Source organism: Rhinatrema bivittatum, chromosome 2, assembly GCF_901001135.1.
Source record: "Rhinatrema bivittatum chromosome 2, aRhiBiv1.1, whole genome shotgun sequence".
NCBI lineage: Eukaryota > Metazoa > Chordata > Amphibia > Gymnophiona > Rhinatrematidae > Rhinatrema > Rhinatrema bivittatum.
Genome location: NC_042616.1, coordinates 706,356,510 through 706,375,151, shown reverse-complemented (window position 1 = coordinate 706,375,151; position 18,642 = coordinate 706,356,510). Strand labels below are relative to the sequence as shown.

The 18,642-nt window shown below is 45.8% G+C and overlaps 1 protein-coding gene across 6 annotated transcripts in view; it reads right to left on the bottom strand.

Moving 5' to 3' along the window:
- Window positions 1-547: 547 nt before the first annotated feature.
- Window positions 548-18,642, bottom strand: part of FAM92A (family with sequence similarity 92 member A) — a 393,124-nt gene continuing 375,029 nt past the window's right edge. For all 6 annotated transcript variants that reach the window (XM_029591684.1, XM_029591681.1, XM_029591683.1 and 3 more), the window contains one exon: window positions 548-1,392. In XM_029591684.1, the coding sequence (XP_029447544.1) occupies window positions 1,303-1,392 (90 nt within the window). In that variant the 3' untranslated portion in view covers window positions 548-1,302. The remainder of the gene's footprint in view (window positions 1,393-18,642) is intronic.

Genomic DNA, 18,642 nt, shown 5'->3' with positions numbered 1-18,642 from the left:
ATAGGATCCTGAGAGAGAGAATTTTAATTTTTCAATTTTTGCCGTTCTTTGGCGTTGCGCCCACGGTGACATCAGACCACAGTGTTGGCATACTGTTTGGTCATGGTTGGAACCTAGGCATAAATAGCAGGCCTCATGTCTATCCGTGATGGACATTATCTTTCAACAAGCGCTTGGCTTGAAACCGGATGGCTGCGGCATACTTAGTATTTGATGTCTTTCTTTCTGGATACAATTTGATGATTATTTCTATTCTTTGACCAAAAAAGCTGAGGAGAGTCATGGCTCCACGTGTGTGTGTTCCCGCTTGCGGAAAAGACAGACTGAAGAGAAGCTTTCTTCCTGCGCGGGAACATCGCAGCCACACAGAGCAAGGCTATGTATCAGCTTTGTGAAGCTCCGCCTCCGACACAAGACTGACAGACCCCATGACAGCATGGCTAATTCAGCCCTGTTATTGACGGGAAAAGTAAAATTTTAATATTTTCTTTAGCAGGTTCAACTTAAAAGTTTTAGGAAATCTTTAAAAACAGTCAAATGAAAAGTATCAGCATTTAAACATTTATTTTTATATTTTACCTTTAATCCAAGATTATACATACAATACAGAATGTATTTAAGTAGTGGCAAGAAAAGATTAAAAAGGGCAGATATTACAGGTTCCATGCTAGATTTCTTCTATTTCAACAGAATTCTTAATTGATTTTGGAGGCCCTGAAGTTACTGCTCTTTTTGAGCCTTCAACTCAACTGGAAACAAAGAGCTTTCATTTGAAGCCTCCCAGGGATTCTTTCCCTTTTCATATCCCTTCCAGTTCATTTTAGCTCAGTCATCACAACATTCCTTGGCAAGGGACCATGCACTAGCATTCCTTCTGGAACCTTGCAATCATGGGCCTTTCCAGTTACTAAGTGTTGCTGTTGCTTTATGCCTGAGACTCCGTTCACCCAGGAGCTGTTAATGCTGCCTCCACAGCATCCCCAGCCAGCTCGAGGAGCAAAGGTTCTGACCTGGGAATCGAATCCAAGTCTGTTCATGGCAAAGCACAGCACTGCATAGTACGCCAGCCACAGAATTCTTTATTTAAAATAATTAGATGTTTTCAGTAGTGATGTTGGTTATTTAGTTTGTAGAAGGCCCTACAAGACTACTGAACTCATATTCAATTTTTTCCTGGAAAATTAGTGTGATTTTATGATCTCATTGGAATGCTTGTAACCTGATACTGTCTTTCTCAGGCTGAAAAACAATTTTTATTATAAATACTTCAGGTATCATTTGATAAAAGGACTCTACTGAAGATTAGTTTTCATCATCTGTTATATCTAATTCATCCTCCTCATCTTCTTCCTCTTCTTCTTCCATTTTCTTCTTCTGATTGCTTGAAATTTGCTAAAAGACAGTATAATTGATAAATATAGCACTTGTCCATAATACAAACAGTATACAACTTTTCTCTCCTCCGTGTTCCCTTTTTTTTAACATTCCATACCTCACATATACTCCTGATAGCAGGCAGAGGAGGCACTAAGAATCTAAATCGGCCCTGAGAACTGGAGGGACATCCCCTTTGTGAGATGATTCTTCAGTGCCTCTTTTTTTAATGGCCAACAAGAATTGCAACAACAGAGTGCCTTACCTCTGCAGCATGCATTGTCTTTTTTCTAAATTAATTTATATGATACGGCAATTCTATTTGATTTCCTTGGGTTGATTTCTTCATTGTATTTTTGTGAATATGCTAATGTCATGGTATGTGGTTAAGGCAACTAGTGCAGCTAGTTTTAAAAAAGGTTTGGATAAGAGTGTCACTCTCTCCTCTCTGACTTTATTGTGTGGTTATATGAATTATAGTACGATCCCCATTTATAATTTATTGTTCAACATTTGTTGGATTTTCAGAAATTGGTATTTGAATTTTATTGGATGTTGTATAACAAGATTTCTTTTGATTATTTGAAGTTATGGAATGTATATAATGAAAATTTTCAATAAATTGTAAATTGAAAAAAAAAAGGTTTGGATAAGTTCCTGGACGAGAAGTCCATAAACTGCTATTAATCAATAGGAAATAGCCACTGCTTGTTGGCATTAGTAACATGGGATCTATTTAATGTTTGGGTACTTTCCAGGTACTTGTGACTTGGATTGACAACTGTTGGAGACAGGATACTGGGCTTGATGGACCCTTGGCTGACCCAGTATGGCATATCTTATATCAGCATCTCTTTCAATTAATTTTTGCAAATGTAAAATGTATTCAATAAACAGAAAGCAAAAAAACCCCAACCGTTTTAATTTGAATAGTACATATCTGATTTATAAACTTTACTCAAACCATATCTTCCACTCATGATTCCTCATTGCCACAATCACTCTTCTTTATACCCTTCAAGGTATTAAAGGAAAGCAGAGTTGCTTACCTGTAACAGATGTTCTTCCATGACAGCAGGATGTTAGTCCTCACATATGGGTGACATCATCAGGATGGAGCCCAATCACAGAACACTTTTGTCAAAGTTTCTAGAACTTTGATGGCACACTGAGCATGCCCAGCATGCCACTAACCCTGCATCCAGCAGGGGTCCCTCTTCAGTCTCGTGTGTAGCAAAAAGTACAAGCAAAAAATAAAATAATAAAACGTAAGTGAACCCAACTCCGCGGGGTGGCGGGTGGGTTTCATGAGGACTAACATCCTGCTGTCCCGGGAGAATACCTGTTACAGGTAAGCAACTCTGCTTTCTCCCAGGACAAGCAGGATGGTAGTCCTCACATATGGGTGAATAGTGAGCTACAGGATGCCCGAGTAAGTGAACCAAAAGCACCTAATGACGTGCAACAGGCACAACAACAGGGATGGTTTTGGGTAGGAGGGCAGCCTGAGTTTCACAGTGGGGTTGCAGGAAGGAAGTTGGGTTATTAAACTGGAAACAAATTACGCAGGACTGGCCAAAGATGGAATCTTGCTTGCCAGCCTTGTCGAGACAATAATGAGCTGCAAAGGTGTGGAGAGAGCTCCATGTGGCAGCTCTGCATATGTCAGCAAGTGGTACAGAGGTGCGCTACCAATGTTGCCATGGCTCTTACTGAATGCACTTTCATGTATCCCTGCAGCGGAAGGCCTGCTTGTTGGTAGCAGAAGGTAATACAATCCGCCAGCCAGGTGGACAGGGTCTGCTTGCTCACCGCAACTCCCAGTTTGGTCTTAACGAAGGAGACAAAAAGTTGGGTGGACTTCCTCTGGGCTGCAGTGCGGTTCAAATAAAAGGCGAGTGCATGTTTACAGTCCAAGGAATGCAGGGCCCGCTCACCTGGGAGTGAGTGAGGTCTTGGAAAAAAGGTAGGAAGTATTATGGACTAATTTAAGTGGAAATCAGAAACTACCTTTGGCAAGAATTTAGGGTGAGTGCGGAGTACCACACGATCGTGGAGAATTTTGGTATAAGGTGGGTATGTTACCAGTGCCTGTTGCTCACTGACTCTGCGAGCTGATGTTATAGCAACTAGAAAGATCACTTTCCAAGTGAGATGTCGAAGCTCACAGGAGTGTAGGGGCTCAAACGGAAGTCGCATGAGCCATGCTAACACAACATTGAGGTCCCATGCAGCAATTGGGAGATGCAGGCTTCAGCCGGAGTAAACCTCTCATAAAGCGCCCCACAAGGGGTTGCGCAGAGATCGGGACATCTCGTACACCTTTGTGGTAAGTGGCTATGGCGCTGACATGCACTCGGATGAAGTTTGTAGACCAGACCTCGAAAGGTACCATAGACAGTCCAGGAACCTTGTTGTGGGGCAGGAAAAGGGATCTATGTCCTTTGTCATGCACCACAAGGAGAATCTTTTCCATTTGGAATGATAAGATCTCCTAGTAGAAGGCTTTTGTGACGCTACGAGGACCTAGGACACATTGTCAGAGAGGTTAAGGGAATGTAGTATTAACCTTTCAACATCAAAGCTGTCAGAGACAGTGAGTGAAGGTTCGGATGATGCAACAGTCTATTGGTTCTGCGTTATTAGAGTCTGATCTGTGCCCAGGTGAATTGGTTGCTGGACTGAGAGGTCGTGTAGGATGGGAAACCAAACTTGTTGCGGCCAGTGAGGGGCTATGAGGATCATTGTGCCCCAGTCCTGTCACACCTTCACGAGAGTCTTGCTGATGAGTGGAAGTGGAAGGTAGGCATATAGAAGACCCTTTGTCCACAAGTGGGTGAAAGCATCCCTCGGAGTTGTCTTGCGGCTGCGGTGTAGAGCAGTGGTTCTCAACCTTTTTTCTGTCGGGACACACCTGACAGATGGTTCTCACATGCATGACACACTGAACTCATGATCGTCACGGGGCTAGATGTAAAAGTACAGTTTGGATCCACGGGAACCCCCTCTGACCCACAATAATGGATGTAAAGCAAAATTACGACATTCCCCATACAACTCCCCTACCAAAAAGATATTCTGGTTCTGGTGTCATCTCAGTAACAGCAACTCAAACTCCTTCTACTACCAGGCTCAATAGCCCTACTTATGAAAAGACAGCAGTTTACCACCAATGCATGTCCACTTGAGAAAACACAACAAATAAGACTGATACAAACACTTACATGCTAGTAAAATGTCTCACCTCAGTAACACACACAGAACCGACCTAACATACTCCCAGGATCTGCAGTTATGTACATAAACTAATCCGCACACAGTTACACCTGTATTATGGAATGCACTCAACCAGTAACAACCCTATCTATGAAAAGGCAACACTACAAATATTAAATCAGGCCCTAAACACCAATACACCTCCTATTAGGAAAACAGAACTAGCAAGCAGCTATAGATCCACACACAGAAATAATTGTAAAACTATACTAATAAGCAGAATAAATGTTTCAAAACAACTATGAACAGAATAACAACAATTAAAAACTCATAAAAACTATTAAAAATTCTCCAAACACCAATAAAATATTTCAAAAAAGCAGACACATCACATAATATTAAATAATTAAAATGGCAGTCAATCAAGAAAGATAAACTTAAAAAGCCACCTTTACTTACCCCCTCCAGCAGCTCTCCTACTCCTGTCCTCTTCCATACAGACTGTAGCACACACCAGAAGCAGCAGTAGTGGCTAAGCTCTATACTCATGGTCCTCTTCCTTAGGGCCCATGACCAGTCTTCTCTGTCTCTCACACACACACCATACCAGTCACACCCCCATGACCAGTTTCTGTCTCACACACCAATCATTTCCCAACCAGTCTTTGACACACACACACACCAGTCACCTTCCTGAACAGTTTTTCTCATGCCACACACACACACAGGCTTCCCACTCCCGTGTTCTCTCTTACATATACGGGCTTCTCACTCCCATTCTGTCTCACACACACCCACACACCCAGATTTCTCACTCCCATGCTCACTCTCTCCACATGCACAGGCTTCTCATTCCCATAATCACTTTCTCTCTCTTACACACACCCCAGTCCCTCTCTCTCATACACCGTCACCTTACCAACCAGTCTCTCTCATGCATAAACACACACACACAGGCTTCCCACTCCCATGCTCTCTCTCACATATACAGGCTTCTCAGTCCCATGCTCTCTTTCACACACACCCCCACAACACCAGGCTTCTTACTCCCATGCTTTCTCACATACCCAGATTTTTCACTTCCATGCTTTTTCTCTCTCACACACACTCCAGTCATCTCCCTGACCAGTCACTTTTGTCTCTCACATATACACACATCACCTCTCTGACCAGTTTCTCTCAATCACACACATGCTCTCTCTCACACACACACTTGCTCTCAATCAAATACATGCTCTCAATCAAATATATGCTCTCAATCACACACACATTCTCTCATTTACAGGCTGGCTGTCTCTCTCTCACTCGCTTCCTCCCCCCCTCCCCTTGAGCACAAATGGTAGCTGCAGCAGCCTCCTCCAGTCCCTGCAGGCCAAGAAAGAAGAATCCCATCGACCACAGGAGGCTTATACTGCTGTCTCCTTTGCTGATTGCCGGCTGCTTCGATTGCTCCAGGCCACGATACTGCTCGGGGGCCGATACTGCTGCCGCCGCTGCTACTTTTCCATGCGGCACGGCTCTTTCTCCTTCCTGTGCACTGCACTGCGTATCACTTCCTGTTCCGGGGCAGGCGCAGGAAGAAGAAAAGGCCAGTCGAGGGTGCCACAGCTTCCTCTAACAACGCTGCCATTCCCATTGGGCTTGAACGTGCTGTTAGCCCGGTGGCAACAGCAGCAGGGAAGGAAGAGTAGCGGGAGAGACCGGGAGCACGCGACACATCTGCCGGTGTTTGCAACACACTGGTGTGTTGTGACACACCGGTTGAGAAGCACTGGTGTAGAGAGTAGAAGTTGTCTACTTTGCGGTTGTGAATTGACGCAAAGAGGTCTATGTACAGGCGGCCCCACTGGTGGAAAATTCGGTTTGCTACAGTGGGATCCAGGGACCATTCATGAGGATGAAGGTCCAGCTGAGATTGTCCCCCATCACATTGTCCATGCCTGCCAGGTAGATTGCTCTCAGTAGCATGGAATGGGAGCGAGCCCAGGCTTAGATCTGTGCCACCTCCTGGCATAGCAGGTAAGAGCCTGTGCCTCCTTGTTTGTTTAGGTACCACATACTACCTGATTGTTTGTTTGGACTAGGATTACTTTGTTAGATAGGCAATCCTGAAAAGTGAAGAGGGCATATCGTATCGCCCTGAGCTCCAGAAAATGTATCTGGTGTCGTGCCTCTGCTGAGGTCCAGGTTCCCTGGGTTTGCAGGTTGTGGACATGGGTTGGAGGCATCTGTTAGTGTAATCTGAGGTTCTGGAGATTGAAAGGGTAGTCCTATTTGATGGTTGGACTCCTCTATCCACCAAGCTAGTGAGAGACGAAGCTGGCTGGTAACATGGACAATGTGGGACATATGTTGGTATGATTGGGACCACTGGGACTTTAAAGTCCACTGTGTTACTCTCATGGCTAGACGAGCCATTGGGGTAACATGAACTGTGGATGCCATATGACCTAGCAAGGTTAACAGGTGACTAGCTGTGGTGGTTCGGCGAGTCTGTATTGCCTTGGCTAAGGTTGACAATGTACATGCTTGGTCCTCTGGGAGCAACACTTTTGCTTGAATAGTGTTTAGATCTGCTCCGATGAACGACAGGGTGTGTGATGGAGTCAGATGTGACTTAGGATAGTTTATGAGAAATCCCAAGGATTATAGTAGGCTGATGGTAAAATGGAGTGAAGAACTACCTCCTTGGATGGACCTCTGAGTAGCCAATAGTCTAGATAAGGATAGATGTGGATACTGTGTTGTCGCAAGTAAGCTGCTACTACTGCTAGGCATTTCGTAAATACATGGGAGCTGAAGCTAGGCTGAATGGCAGCACTCGGTATTGAAAATGATTGTGGCCTACTATGAACCTGAGGTATTTCCGATGAGGAAGGAATATGGCTATGTGGACATAAGCTTCCTTAAGGTCTAGAGACCACAGTCAATCTCCCCTTTGTAGGAGAGGGAGCATGGTGCCCAAGGTTACCATTCTGAACATTTCCTTGTGGAGATGTTTGTTTAGAGCACAGAGGTCCAGGATAGGACGTATGCTGCCTGACTTTTTTTGAATCAGAAAATATCGCTGCAATCGAGGAACAGGTTCCATGGCGTTGGAACACAGGAGGACGGAGAGTTCTGCCTCGAGAAGTGGAGTATGGTCGGTTAGACTCCATGTCAGACGTGGAGGAGAGTCCGGTGATAGTGTGAGGAAGTTTAGATGGTAACCGTGGGCAACCACAGAAAGGACCCATTGGTCGGTGGTGATTGTGTGCCATGTGCTGGCAAAGTGGCACAGGTGGCCTCCCACAGGAAAGATGGTTGGAGGGGATTTTTGACTGCTGCTCTCTAGAAGGCAGTCAAAACCCCGATGCCGGACCAGTCTGCGGAGTTGGTTGGGCTTTTAGGGCCCTGTGTTGTCGAGGCTGACCTCTTTAAGATGGTCTAGGCTGTCGAGGATGGGATGAGGAGGGTAATAACTACATGGCTTACAGGATAGCCTCCTAGGATCCCGTCTAAATGACCTTTTGGTGGTAGATGAGAAGTCTGAGGGAACAGTGGCAGCTGGTGCAAGGTCTCATGGTGGTCTTTGAGTTGCGCCACTGTTTCCTGAATTTTGTTGCCAAACAAGTTGTCCCCTGTGCATGGAAGGTCCGCTAAACTTTCCTGGACTTCCTGGCATAGGTCAGAGGATTTGAGCTATGCCCAGCGTCTGGCGCTTATTACCGCCGCTGAGACTCTGGATATCTACACAAAGACTTCATGCTTTGCAGCATCAAGTCCTTTTTGGAGGATCGCAGTGAGTACTTGAAATTCCTCTGGTAGTGTTTCGGAGAAGTCCTGGACTTGTTTCCAAAGATTCCTTGAGTATTGAGTCATGTATAGCTGGTAGGCTGCTATACGTGCCATTTAGCATAGATCCCTGGAATTCTCTTCGGCCAAAGGCATCCAAGACTTCTGCTCTTTACCTGGAGGGGCAGAAGAATGAGGCTGGGATCGCTTGGCTTTCTTTTGAGCGGACTCAGCAACTACAGAGTGGTAGGGCAACTGGCTTTTCTGGAACCCTAGAGCTGACTGAACAAGGTACGTGGCGTCAGTTTTCTTGTTCACTGGTGGAACTGTACCAGGGTGTTCCCAGGTATGATGTAATAAGTTGAAGAGCACTTTGTGAACTGGGACTGCCATCACTTCCTTGGGGATATCAACAAACTGCAGTACCTCCAGCATTTTATGCCTGGCATCCTCCTCTGTTTGTAGTTTAAAAGGGATGGTTTCAGACATCTCTTTAATGAAGTTGGCAAATGTGAGGTCTTCTGGAGGGGAGCGGTGACGCTCTTCTGGGGCTGAAGGCTCTGACAGAAGTTCTTCAGAGTCCCGAGTGTCAGATGAATCATCACCCCAGGGATCATATGGTGAATCTCATCCACCCTGCGGGCCTTCAGATGGAGGAAGATGTCCAAATCCAGCCGGATCTGGAGGTGGCACCGATGGGAAAGATGGAGGACACTGGGGTGGTAGTAAACCCGATGGTCCTGGAACCAGCTCCAGCATTGGTAAAAGTTGTTCCTTGTTCGAGGACAAGGGAATCTGGATCAGTGTCTGTGGCTTCAGAGGGGCCGATGGCCTCGAAGGAACAGGCACCAATGGAAGAGCACCGATCAGGGTATCCAATTGCTCAAGGAGTGGAGCCAGCACCGGATCAGGCATTGGTATGGGAGTCTGTGCCGGTGGTGACTGGAATCCTTGAAGCGTCTGAAGTACTGCCTCTTGGACCATCTGGTCCAATTCCTCTCGGAAGTCTGGTGTTGGTAACACAGTGGCCGGGGTTGGAGGCTGAGTAGGCATTGCGGGAGGGTCCACATGAATCTGTGGAGTCTCGGCTCCTGGCAATGGTGCAGGTGGGGAACGCCTCGGTGTCCCGGGTCCAGAAGAGGATGAAGACGTCGATGCATTCGAGCGTGAAGATGCAGGTGACGGCCGGTCACCAGTGTCTCGATGGTGCTGAGACGTCGATGGTGACAGAGTCGATGAAGACGAAGGTTTTCGATCCGGTGTACTCTTGGCCGGAGTGGATGTAGATTTGAATAGGTGTTCCATCTTTATCTAAGCGGGCCCGGCGGTCTTTAGGAGTCATCTGAGCACAGCTAGTGCACTGTTGGACTTCGTGGGAAGGGCCCAAGCATAAAACACAAACGTCATGAGGGCCTGTAATGGACATAGTCCTCGGACACTTGGGGCACTTTCGAAAACCGGTCGCCATTTTTCCAAAAGAAGGGAGGTGCGCGGTCGGTGGTAGTAGGCACCGATGGAAGCACCGCTGGGAACCAACCACAAAGAACGAGGTAAAAACTTACCGGCGTTTGCGGAGATCGGTGGGGGACCCCAGGACAGGGGAAAAAGTTTTGAAATTTTAGAAAAAGTTCTGCGAGGAAAAATTGTGAGGAATTCTCACAGAACTTCTGAGAACCGCGAGGCAACTGCTGTGCGGAAAAAAGGAGGCTGAAGGGTGACCCCTGCTGGATGCAGGGTTAATGGCATGCTGGGCATGCTCAGTGTACCAGTCAAAGTTCAAGAAACTTTGACAAAAGTATTCCGTGATTGGGCTCCATCCTGATGATATCACCCATATGTGAGGACTACCATCCTGCTTGTCTTGAGAAAACCAGTGTGCATTTTTGTAAATCAACCTGGCTATCTCTTTTATATGAGGCTGTGATTTTGGAAATATCTTGTGTTTTAAAAATCAGTCCTTACTATGTTATATTTTCAATTAGGTGCTTGTAATTGATTCTAACAGCAACAATTAGAATTGAGCTGCCAATATTATTATAAAAAAGCAGTTGCATCTATGAAACTATAGTGTTGTCACTACAGGAATTTTGTGCCTGCAGAAATATTAAAAGCCAACTTCACACTATCATAGCACTATTTTGACATTAAAACATAACAAATAAGAAAAGAATTGCAGAACAATTCATATGAAAATCTTTTTCCTAATATCCCCCCCATAATTAGAAAACATGTTAGAAGATGATTTAATTCTGATCTCCAAGCAAAGGTATAACACAAATTTGGCAGTTAACCTTTCAACAAAACGAGCTCTTAATGAATATCAACTAAAAAAAAAAAAAAAGACACTATATTTCATTATTTAAAAAAATATAATTCCAACACTACCAGCCCTAAATTTAAAGTGCAAGTAAAAAAATATATATAAAAAAATCAAATCATAAAATAGACGTGAAAAAGCCAACTCAAAGATTTATTCAACTGAGCTGTTTTTTTTCCCCTCCTATTTTATGTTTTTGGCAAATAGATTATTTTGGTTTACATATTTTTTTTAATTGCACTTGTTTGAATTTAGGGTTGGTAATGTAGGAATTATACTTTTTAAGAATAATTATATATAGTGTCTCTTTTTGATTAATTCTGGTTCCATTGTAGGAGGGAGCCCTGAATTTTAACTAACTGTATATGCATCATTATAATGGATTCTCTGGTATAAGCACACCATGGATACTTGGCCTGTTTTTCTCTGTATCCTGCACGCAGAGAAGATGGACTTCGCTTATCAGGCAGCTTACGTGCCTAGAATATTTGCTCTACACAAAGACAGACTATTTGCAAGGCCACCCCCCTCTCCCACCCAACCTTAACTCATCCTTTAATTTATAGGCAGGTGTCACTTTCACACTTAAAAAAAAAATCAGCCTTTTAACTTAAATTCAGAAATTCCCCACACCTTATCAAGAGTTTGATCATTCCCTTTTGGACACTATCAGATATTTAAGCCCGGATTTTAAAAGCCCTGTGCATGTAAAATTTGGAGGTTACGTGCACAGCTGGCCCCTGCGCGCGCCGTGCTCATTTTCGAAAGGGCCTGGCCATGAGCGTAATTCCCGATATGTGACGTGCCGGGCCAGAGGAAAGCGGTGGGCGAGGGGTGAGATGGCGCCATTAGAAGCTGGTGTGCGTAACTTCTGCTCATTAGAGCAGATAAGTTTAAAAAGAAAAAAATAGATAGCCAGGGTAGATTTAGGGGTCGGGGTGGAGAGGGGAAAAGGGAGGAAGGTTAGGTAGGGAACAGGGAAAAAGCATGATCGCGTTCCCATGCTTAAATCCCCCCCCCCCCCCGCTGCGCATGGAGGAGGCCACCTGCCCGTACATACGCACATTAAGATCTAGCACATATGTGAGACGGGAATTATATTTTATAACATGCGTGCGCCGATGTGGGCATGTTATATAATAGCCGCGTCCACATGGACACATGTCTTAAAATCTACCCCATAGTGAATACACGAATACATTTTAAGGACACTAATGGCCGGATTTTAAATGTCTAGTGTGCGCAAATTCTGGCCTTTACATGCACTGGGCGAATCTTCCAGTAAGCGCTCAAGTGCTGGGCCTCTTGGAAGGGGTGGGCCGGGACAGCACCATTGTTCTCTGTCCTGGCTGCCAGCGCATGCAACTTCAGCTTGGGAGCTGAAGTAAGTTGCTCAACAAAGGTAAAAAAAAAAAAAAAAATTGAATTCATGGGTTGGGGAGGAGAGGGGAAGGGAAGGGAGGTTAGGGTAGGGAAGTTCCCTTCCAGTAACATGGAATAGACAATTTTCTCAGTGGAAGGGAGTGGGCAGTGGAATGCCTTGGGGATCTGTATTGGGACCCTTACTTTTCAATATATTTATAAATGATCTGGAAAGAAATACGACGAGTGAGAATCAAATTTGCAGATGATACAAAATTGTTCAGAGTAGTTAAATCACAAGCAGATTGTGATAAATTGCAGGAGGACCTTGTGAGACTTTCTTTCTAAATGTTCTGTGATTTTGATGTTTAGAACACTTTCAACTATATTTCCTGGCACTGAAGCCAGGCTAACCAGTCTGTAGTTTCCCGGATTACCCCTGGAGCCCTGTTTAAATATTGGGGTTACATTAGCCACCCTCCAAGTCTTCAGGAATAATGGATGATTTTAATGATAGTTTACAAATTTTAACTAATAGATCTGAAATTTCATTTTTGAGCTCCTTCAGAACCCTGGGGTGTATACCATCTGGTCCAGGTTGTTTACTACTCTTCAGTTTGTCAATTAGGCCTACCACATCTTCTGGGTTCACTGTGATGTTGGGTATCACCCCAACATCCTCTTCAGTAAACACCAAAGCAAAGAAATGGTTTAATCTTTCTGCGATGCCCCTTTATCCCTTTGATCATATAACGGTCCAACTGACTCAGTCTCAGGCTTTCTGCTTCGGATATTTTTTAAAAAGTTTTTACTGTGAGTATTTCCCTCTACGGCCAACTTCTTTTCAAATTCTCTCTTAGCCTGTCTTATAAATGTCTTACATTTTACTTGCCAATGCTTATGCTTTATCCTATTTTCTCCTGTTGGATCCTTCTTCCAATTTTTGAATGAAGATCTTTTGGCTAAAATAGCCTCTTTCACCTTACCTTTTAACCATGCAGGTAATAGTTTTACTTTCCTTCCACCTTTCTTAATGTGTGGAATACATTTGTGCTTCTAAGATGGTTTTTTTTTTTTTTAACAATGTTCCATGCCTCTTGCATCTTTTTACCTTTGTAGCTGCTCCTTTCATTTTTTTCTATTTTTTTCATTTTATCAAAGTTTCCCTTTTGAAAGTTTAGCGCTAGAGCCGTGGATTTACTTACTGTCCCCATTTCCAGTCCTTAATTCAAATTTAATCATATTATGATCACTATTGCCAAGTGACCCCACCACCGTTACTTCTCTCACAAAAACCTGTGCTCCACTGAAAATTAGATCTAAAATTGCTCCCTCTCTTGTTGGTTCCTGAACCAATTGTTCCATAAAACTGTCATTTATTCCATCCAGGTACTTTATCTCTCTAGCTTGTCCAGTTGTTATATTTACTCAGTCAATTGTGGGGTAATTGAAATCTCCCATTATTACTGCACTACCAATTTGGTTAGGTCCCCTAATTCTTCTTAGCATTTCACTGTCCGTCTCACCATCTTGGCCAGGTAGACAGTAGTATATTCCTATCACTATACTCTTCCCCATCACACAAGGGAATTCTACCCATACAGATTTGATTGTGCATTTAGTCTCATGCAGGATTTTTATCCTGTTGGACTATATACCAGCCCGGACATAAAGGGCCACCCCGCCTCGCAGATGCTCCTCTCTGTCATTACGATATAATTTGTATCCTGGTACAGCACTGTCCCATTGGCTATCCTCCTTCCACCATGTCTCTGAGATGCCAATTAAGTATATGTTATCATTCACTGCTATATATTCTAATTCTCCCATCTTGCTTCTTAGACTTCTGGAATTAGCATACAAACATTTCAAAGTGTGTTTTTTATTTTTATTTTCATTCTGCTTTTTAATTGATAGGCATAAATTGGAATCCTTTAGGCTCAAGTGAGTTTCTAATTATAGGCACTTGGACTACTCTGTCTTATTATTGGAACCTGTTGGGATGCCCTAATTCTAATGCATCATTAGTATCCTTTGAAGATACCTCCCCCTCTGAACCATGTGCTGCTAAGCGACTGTCAGCTATCCCCTTTGTCTAGTTTAAAAGCTTCTCTATCGCCTTTTTAAAGGTTAGCGCCAGCAGCTTGGTTCCACCCTGGTTAAGGTGGAGCCCATCCCTTCGGAAAAGACTCCCCCTTCCCCAAAAGGTTCCCCAGTTCCTTACAAAACTGAAATCCTCTTCCTTGCACCATAGTCTCATCCACGCATTGAGATTCCGGAGCTCTGCCTGCCTCTGGGGACCTGTGCGTGGAACAGGGAGCATTGCAGAGAATGCTACCCTGGAGGTTCTGAATTTCAGCTTTCTACCTAAGAGCCTAAATTTGGCTTCCAGAACCTCCCTCCCACATTTTCCTATGTCATTGGTGCCCACATGTATCACAACAGCCGGCTCCATCCCAGCACTGTCTAAAATCCTATCTACGTGACATGTGAGGTCCACCACTTTCTTTACCAGGTGATCCTCATGCCCACCAGTCACCCAGCTGTCTACATTCCTAATAATCGAATCACCAGCTATGACGGCCGCCCTAATCCTTCCATCCTCGGCAGTAGCCTTGGGAGAAACATCCTCGGTGCAAGAGGTCAATGCACCACCTGGAGAGCAGGTCCTTGCTACAGGATCCTTTCCTGCTGCACCAGGTTGATGCTCTCTGATCATGAGACCTTCTTCCTCCAAGGCAGCCCTAGGGCTGCCAGTCTGATGTTGGGAACTTTGCTACCATGTCCCTGAAGGTCTCATCTATATACCTTTCTGTCTGTCTCAGTTCCTCCAGGTCTGCCACTCTAGCCTCCAGAGATTGGACTCATTCTCTGAGAGACGGAAGCTCTTTGCATCGGATGCACACATAGAACTTCTCACCAGCAGGTAAAAAAACATAGCTGTGACACTCGATCAAAAGACTGGGAAGCCCCCTTCTTGCTGTTAGACTGCTGCCTTCATCTCAATTTTGTTCAGTTCCCAGTTAAGTTTTAGGTTGCTATGGGAGTAGGAATGTGTCTAATTAGGGTCCTTTAAATGTATTAGTGTATTCACTATATATCTGGTAGTAGCCTACAAGGGAATGATCAAATTCTCAATAAGGTATGGGGAATTTGTGAAGTGAAGTTAAAAGACTGATTTTTTTTTTTGTGTCAAAGTGGCACCTGCCTATAAATTAAAGGATGAGCTAGGGGTGGGTAGGAGAGGGGTGGGGGAGTTGTGAAATACAAACACACTGACTTCTGTTTATTAGCTGCCTTACTGACTAACACACAAATACACTAATATACCCCAATAGTTTACTTCTCCCCAATACTTTTAAAACATTTCCCAAGCAGAACTTACTGATTCCGTTTGGCCACTAGCAAGGTAATACTCTCTTCTTAGTGCTCCCACTGGTAGAAATCCCTTGTGTGCTGGGGAAGAGTATAGTGATAGGTATATACAACTGTCCACCTGGCCATGATGGTGAGATGGACAGTTAAATCTAAGAGAAATTAGGGAAGCTAACCAGTTTTATGGAGCAACTGATTCAGGAACCAGGAGATGGGGCAATTTTAGATCTAATTCTCAGTGGCACGCAGGATTTGGTGAGAAAGCTAACGGTGGTGGGGCTGCTTGGCAATAGTGATCATAATATGATCAAATTTGAATGACTGGAAGGGGGACAATAAGTAAATTCATGGCTCCAGTGCCTTCAAAAGGGAAACTTTGATAAAATGAGAAAAATAGTTAAAAAAAATAAAAATAAATAAAAACCATTGAATCGGTGAAACCCATGTATACCGGCAGCCGGGCAGGATGCTGAGTCCATCTGTCTACACTAAGGAAAAGGAGATTATCAGGTAAGTAATCTCAACATTTCCTAGCGTGTAGCCAGATGGACTCAGAACAAGTGGGATGTACAAAAGCTACTCCCGGACTGGGCGGGAGGCTGCCCGAGGTCCATTCAGGACTGCCCTTGCGAATGCTGAGTCCTCCCTGGCCTGGACGTCCAGATGGTAAAATCTGGAAAAGGTATGGAGGGAGGACCATGTCGCCGCCTTGCATATCTCCGCGGGCAACAGCAGTCTAGATTCTGCCCAAGAGGCCGCCTGCGCTCTGGTGGAATGAGCCTTGACCTGCAGAGGTGGTGACTTCCAGGCCTCTACGTAGGCCGCTCTGATAACTTCTTTGATCCAGCGGGCGATGTTGGGCCGTGAGGCCGCTTCTCCTTGTTTCTTACCGCTGTGAAGGACGAACAGATGGTCCGTCTTTCGTACTGCTTCTGTCATTTCCAGGTATCTGGGCAGCAATCTGCCGATGTCGAGATGGCGTAGCAAACGCCCTTCTTCTGATTTCTTCAAACCTGCCGTGGTTGGCAAGGATATGGTTTGGTTGAGGTGAAATTGTGAGACTACTTTAGGTAAAAAGGAGGGAACCGTGCGAAGATGGATAGCCTCTGGAGTGATTCTGAGAAAGGGATCACGGCAGGACAGTGCTTGTAGCTCCGAGATGCGGCGTGCTGAACACACAGCCAGCAAGAACACCATCTTTAAAGTTAGAGAACGGAGAGACAGGCCCCGGAGAGGTCTGAAGGTGGCTCCCGCGAGGAAATCCAAAACTATGTTGAGGTTCCACAGGGGTACTGGCCACTTCAGTGGCGGACGAATGTGCTTGACTCCTTTCAGGAAACGGGAAACATCTGGGTGCGTGGCAATGGTCTTGCCATCCCTCCTGGGGCCGTAGCAGGACAGTGCAGCCACCTGAACTTTGATGGAGCTTAAGGAGAGACTCTTCTGAAGCCCATCCTGCAGGAAATCCAGAACAATAGGGATTGTAGTTGCATGTGGATTGATGCCATGAGTGTCGCACCAGCCTTCAAATACTCTCCAGATCCTTATGTAGGTGAGGGATGTGAAAAACTTGCGAGCTCGGAGGAGTGTATCTATCACCGGCTCCGAGTAACCTATCTTCTTCAGTCTAGCCCTCTCAATGGCCAGACCGTAAGAGAGAATTGAGCTGGATCCTCGTGGAGGATGGGACCTTGACGTAGCAGGTCCCTGAGCGGAGGCAGGGGAAGAGGCTCCCCTGTCAGTAGTCTTCTCATGTCCGCGTACCAGGGTCTTCTTGGCCAGTCTGGTGCCACTAGAAGAACTAGGCCTCTGTGCCTCTGAATCTTGTGTATAAGAGCGCCCAGCAGGGGCCACGGAGGAAAGGGTATAGCAGGGTCCCTGGAGGCCATGGCTGAACCAGGGCGTCGATCCCGTGAGAGAACGGATCTCGCTTGCGGCTGAAGTATCGGGGTACTTGAGCATTGGACCTGTCCGCTAGTAGGTCCATGTCCGGAGTCCCCCACTGATCCACAATCATCTGGAAGGCTGTGGGGGACAGCTGCCATTCTCCCGGATTTAGGCTTTCCCAGCTGAGGAAGTCTGCAGCGGTGTTGTCCCTTCCGGCAATGTGGACGGCGGAGATGTTCTGGAGATTCGCCTCTGCCCAAGCCATCAGCGGGGCTATCTCTAGGGACACCTGTTGGCTTCTGGTTCCGCCCTGTCGGTTGATGTATGCCACCGTGGTGGCGTTGTCTGACATCACTCTGACTGCTCTGTTCCTCAGTCTGTGAGCAAATTGCAGGCAGGCTAACCGGACTGCCCGTGCCTCTAGTCGGTTGATGTTCCACCCCGACTCTTCTCTGTTCCACCGCCCTTGGGTGGTGAGCTCTTCGCAGTGTTCTCCCCCCATCCACTCAGGCTGGCATCTGTGGTGAGCAGAGTCCACATGGGGGAGGACATCTTCGACCCCCTGCTCGTGTGGTCGGACTGCAACCACCACCGTAGCTGGGTCCGTACTCTGGCTGGTAGAGGTAGATGCATGGAGTAAATCCGGAAGCATGGGCTCCATCCAGAGAGGAGGGAGCGTTGTAGAGGTCTCATATGGGCCCTTGCCCAGGGTACCACTTCCAAGGTGGATGCCATGAGACCGAGGACCTGCAGATAATTCCAAGCTATGGGCCGACTGGCTCCCAGCAAGGACCGGAGACGCATCTGGAGTTTTAACCTTCTCTTGATGGTAAGGCTGACTTTGTCTGCCTGGGTGTCGAACTGGACTCCCAGGTATTCCAGTGATTGGGAAGGCTGTAGGCAGCTCTTGTTTAGGTTGACTACCCATCCCAGGCTTTCCAGAAGGGCGATCACCCTGTTGGTTGCCCGATGGCTCTCCTCTCGTGATTTCGCCCTGATTAGCCAATCGTCTAGGTAAGGGTGGACAAGGATTCCTTCCCGTCTGAGCGCCGCTGCTACCACTATGATCACCTTGGTGAAGGTTCGCGGCGCCGTGGCTAACCCGAAGGGCAAAGCCCGGAACTAGAAGTGTCGTCCCAGAACCTTGAAGTGTAGGTAGCGCTGATGATCCGGATGGATCGGGATATGCAGGTAGGCTTCTGACAAGTCTAAGGCCGTGAGGAACTCCCCTGGCTGTACTGCGGTCTTGACTGAGCGCAGAGTTTCCATGCGAAACCTTGGGACCCTTAAGTATCGGTTGACTGACTTGAGGTCCAATACGGGTCGGAAAGTACCCT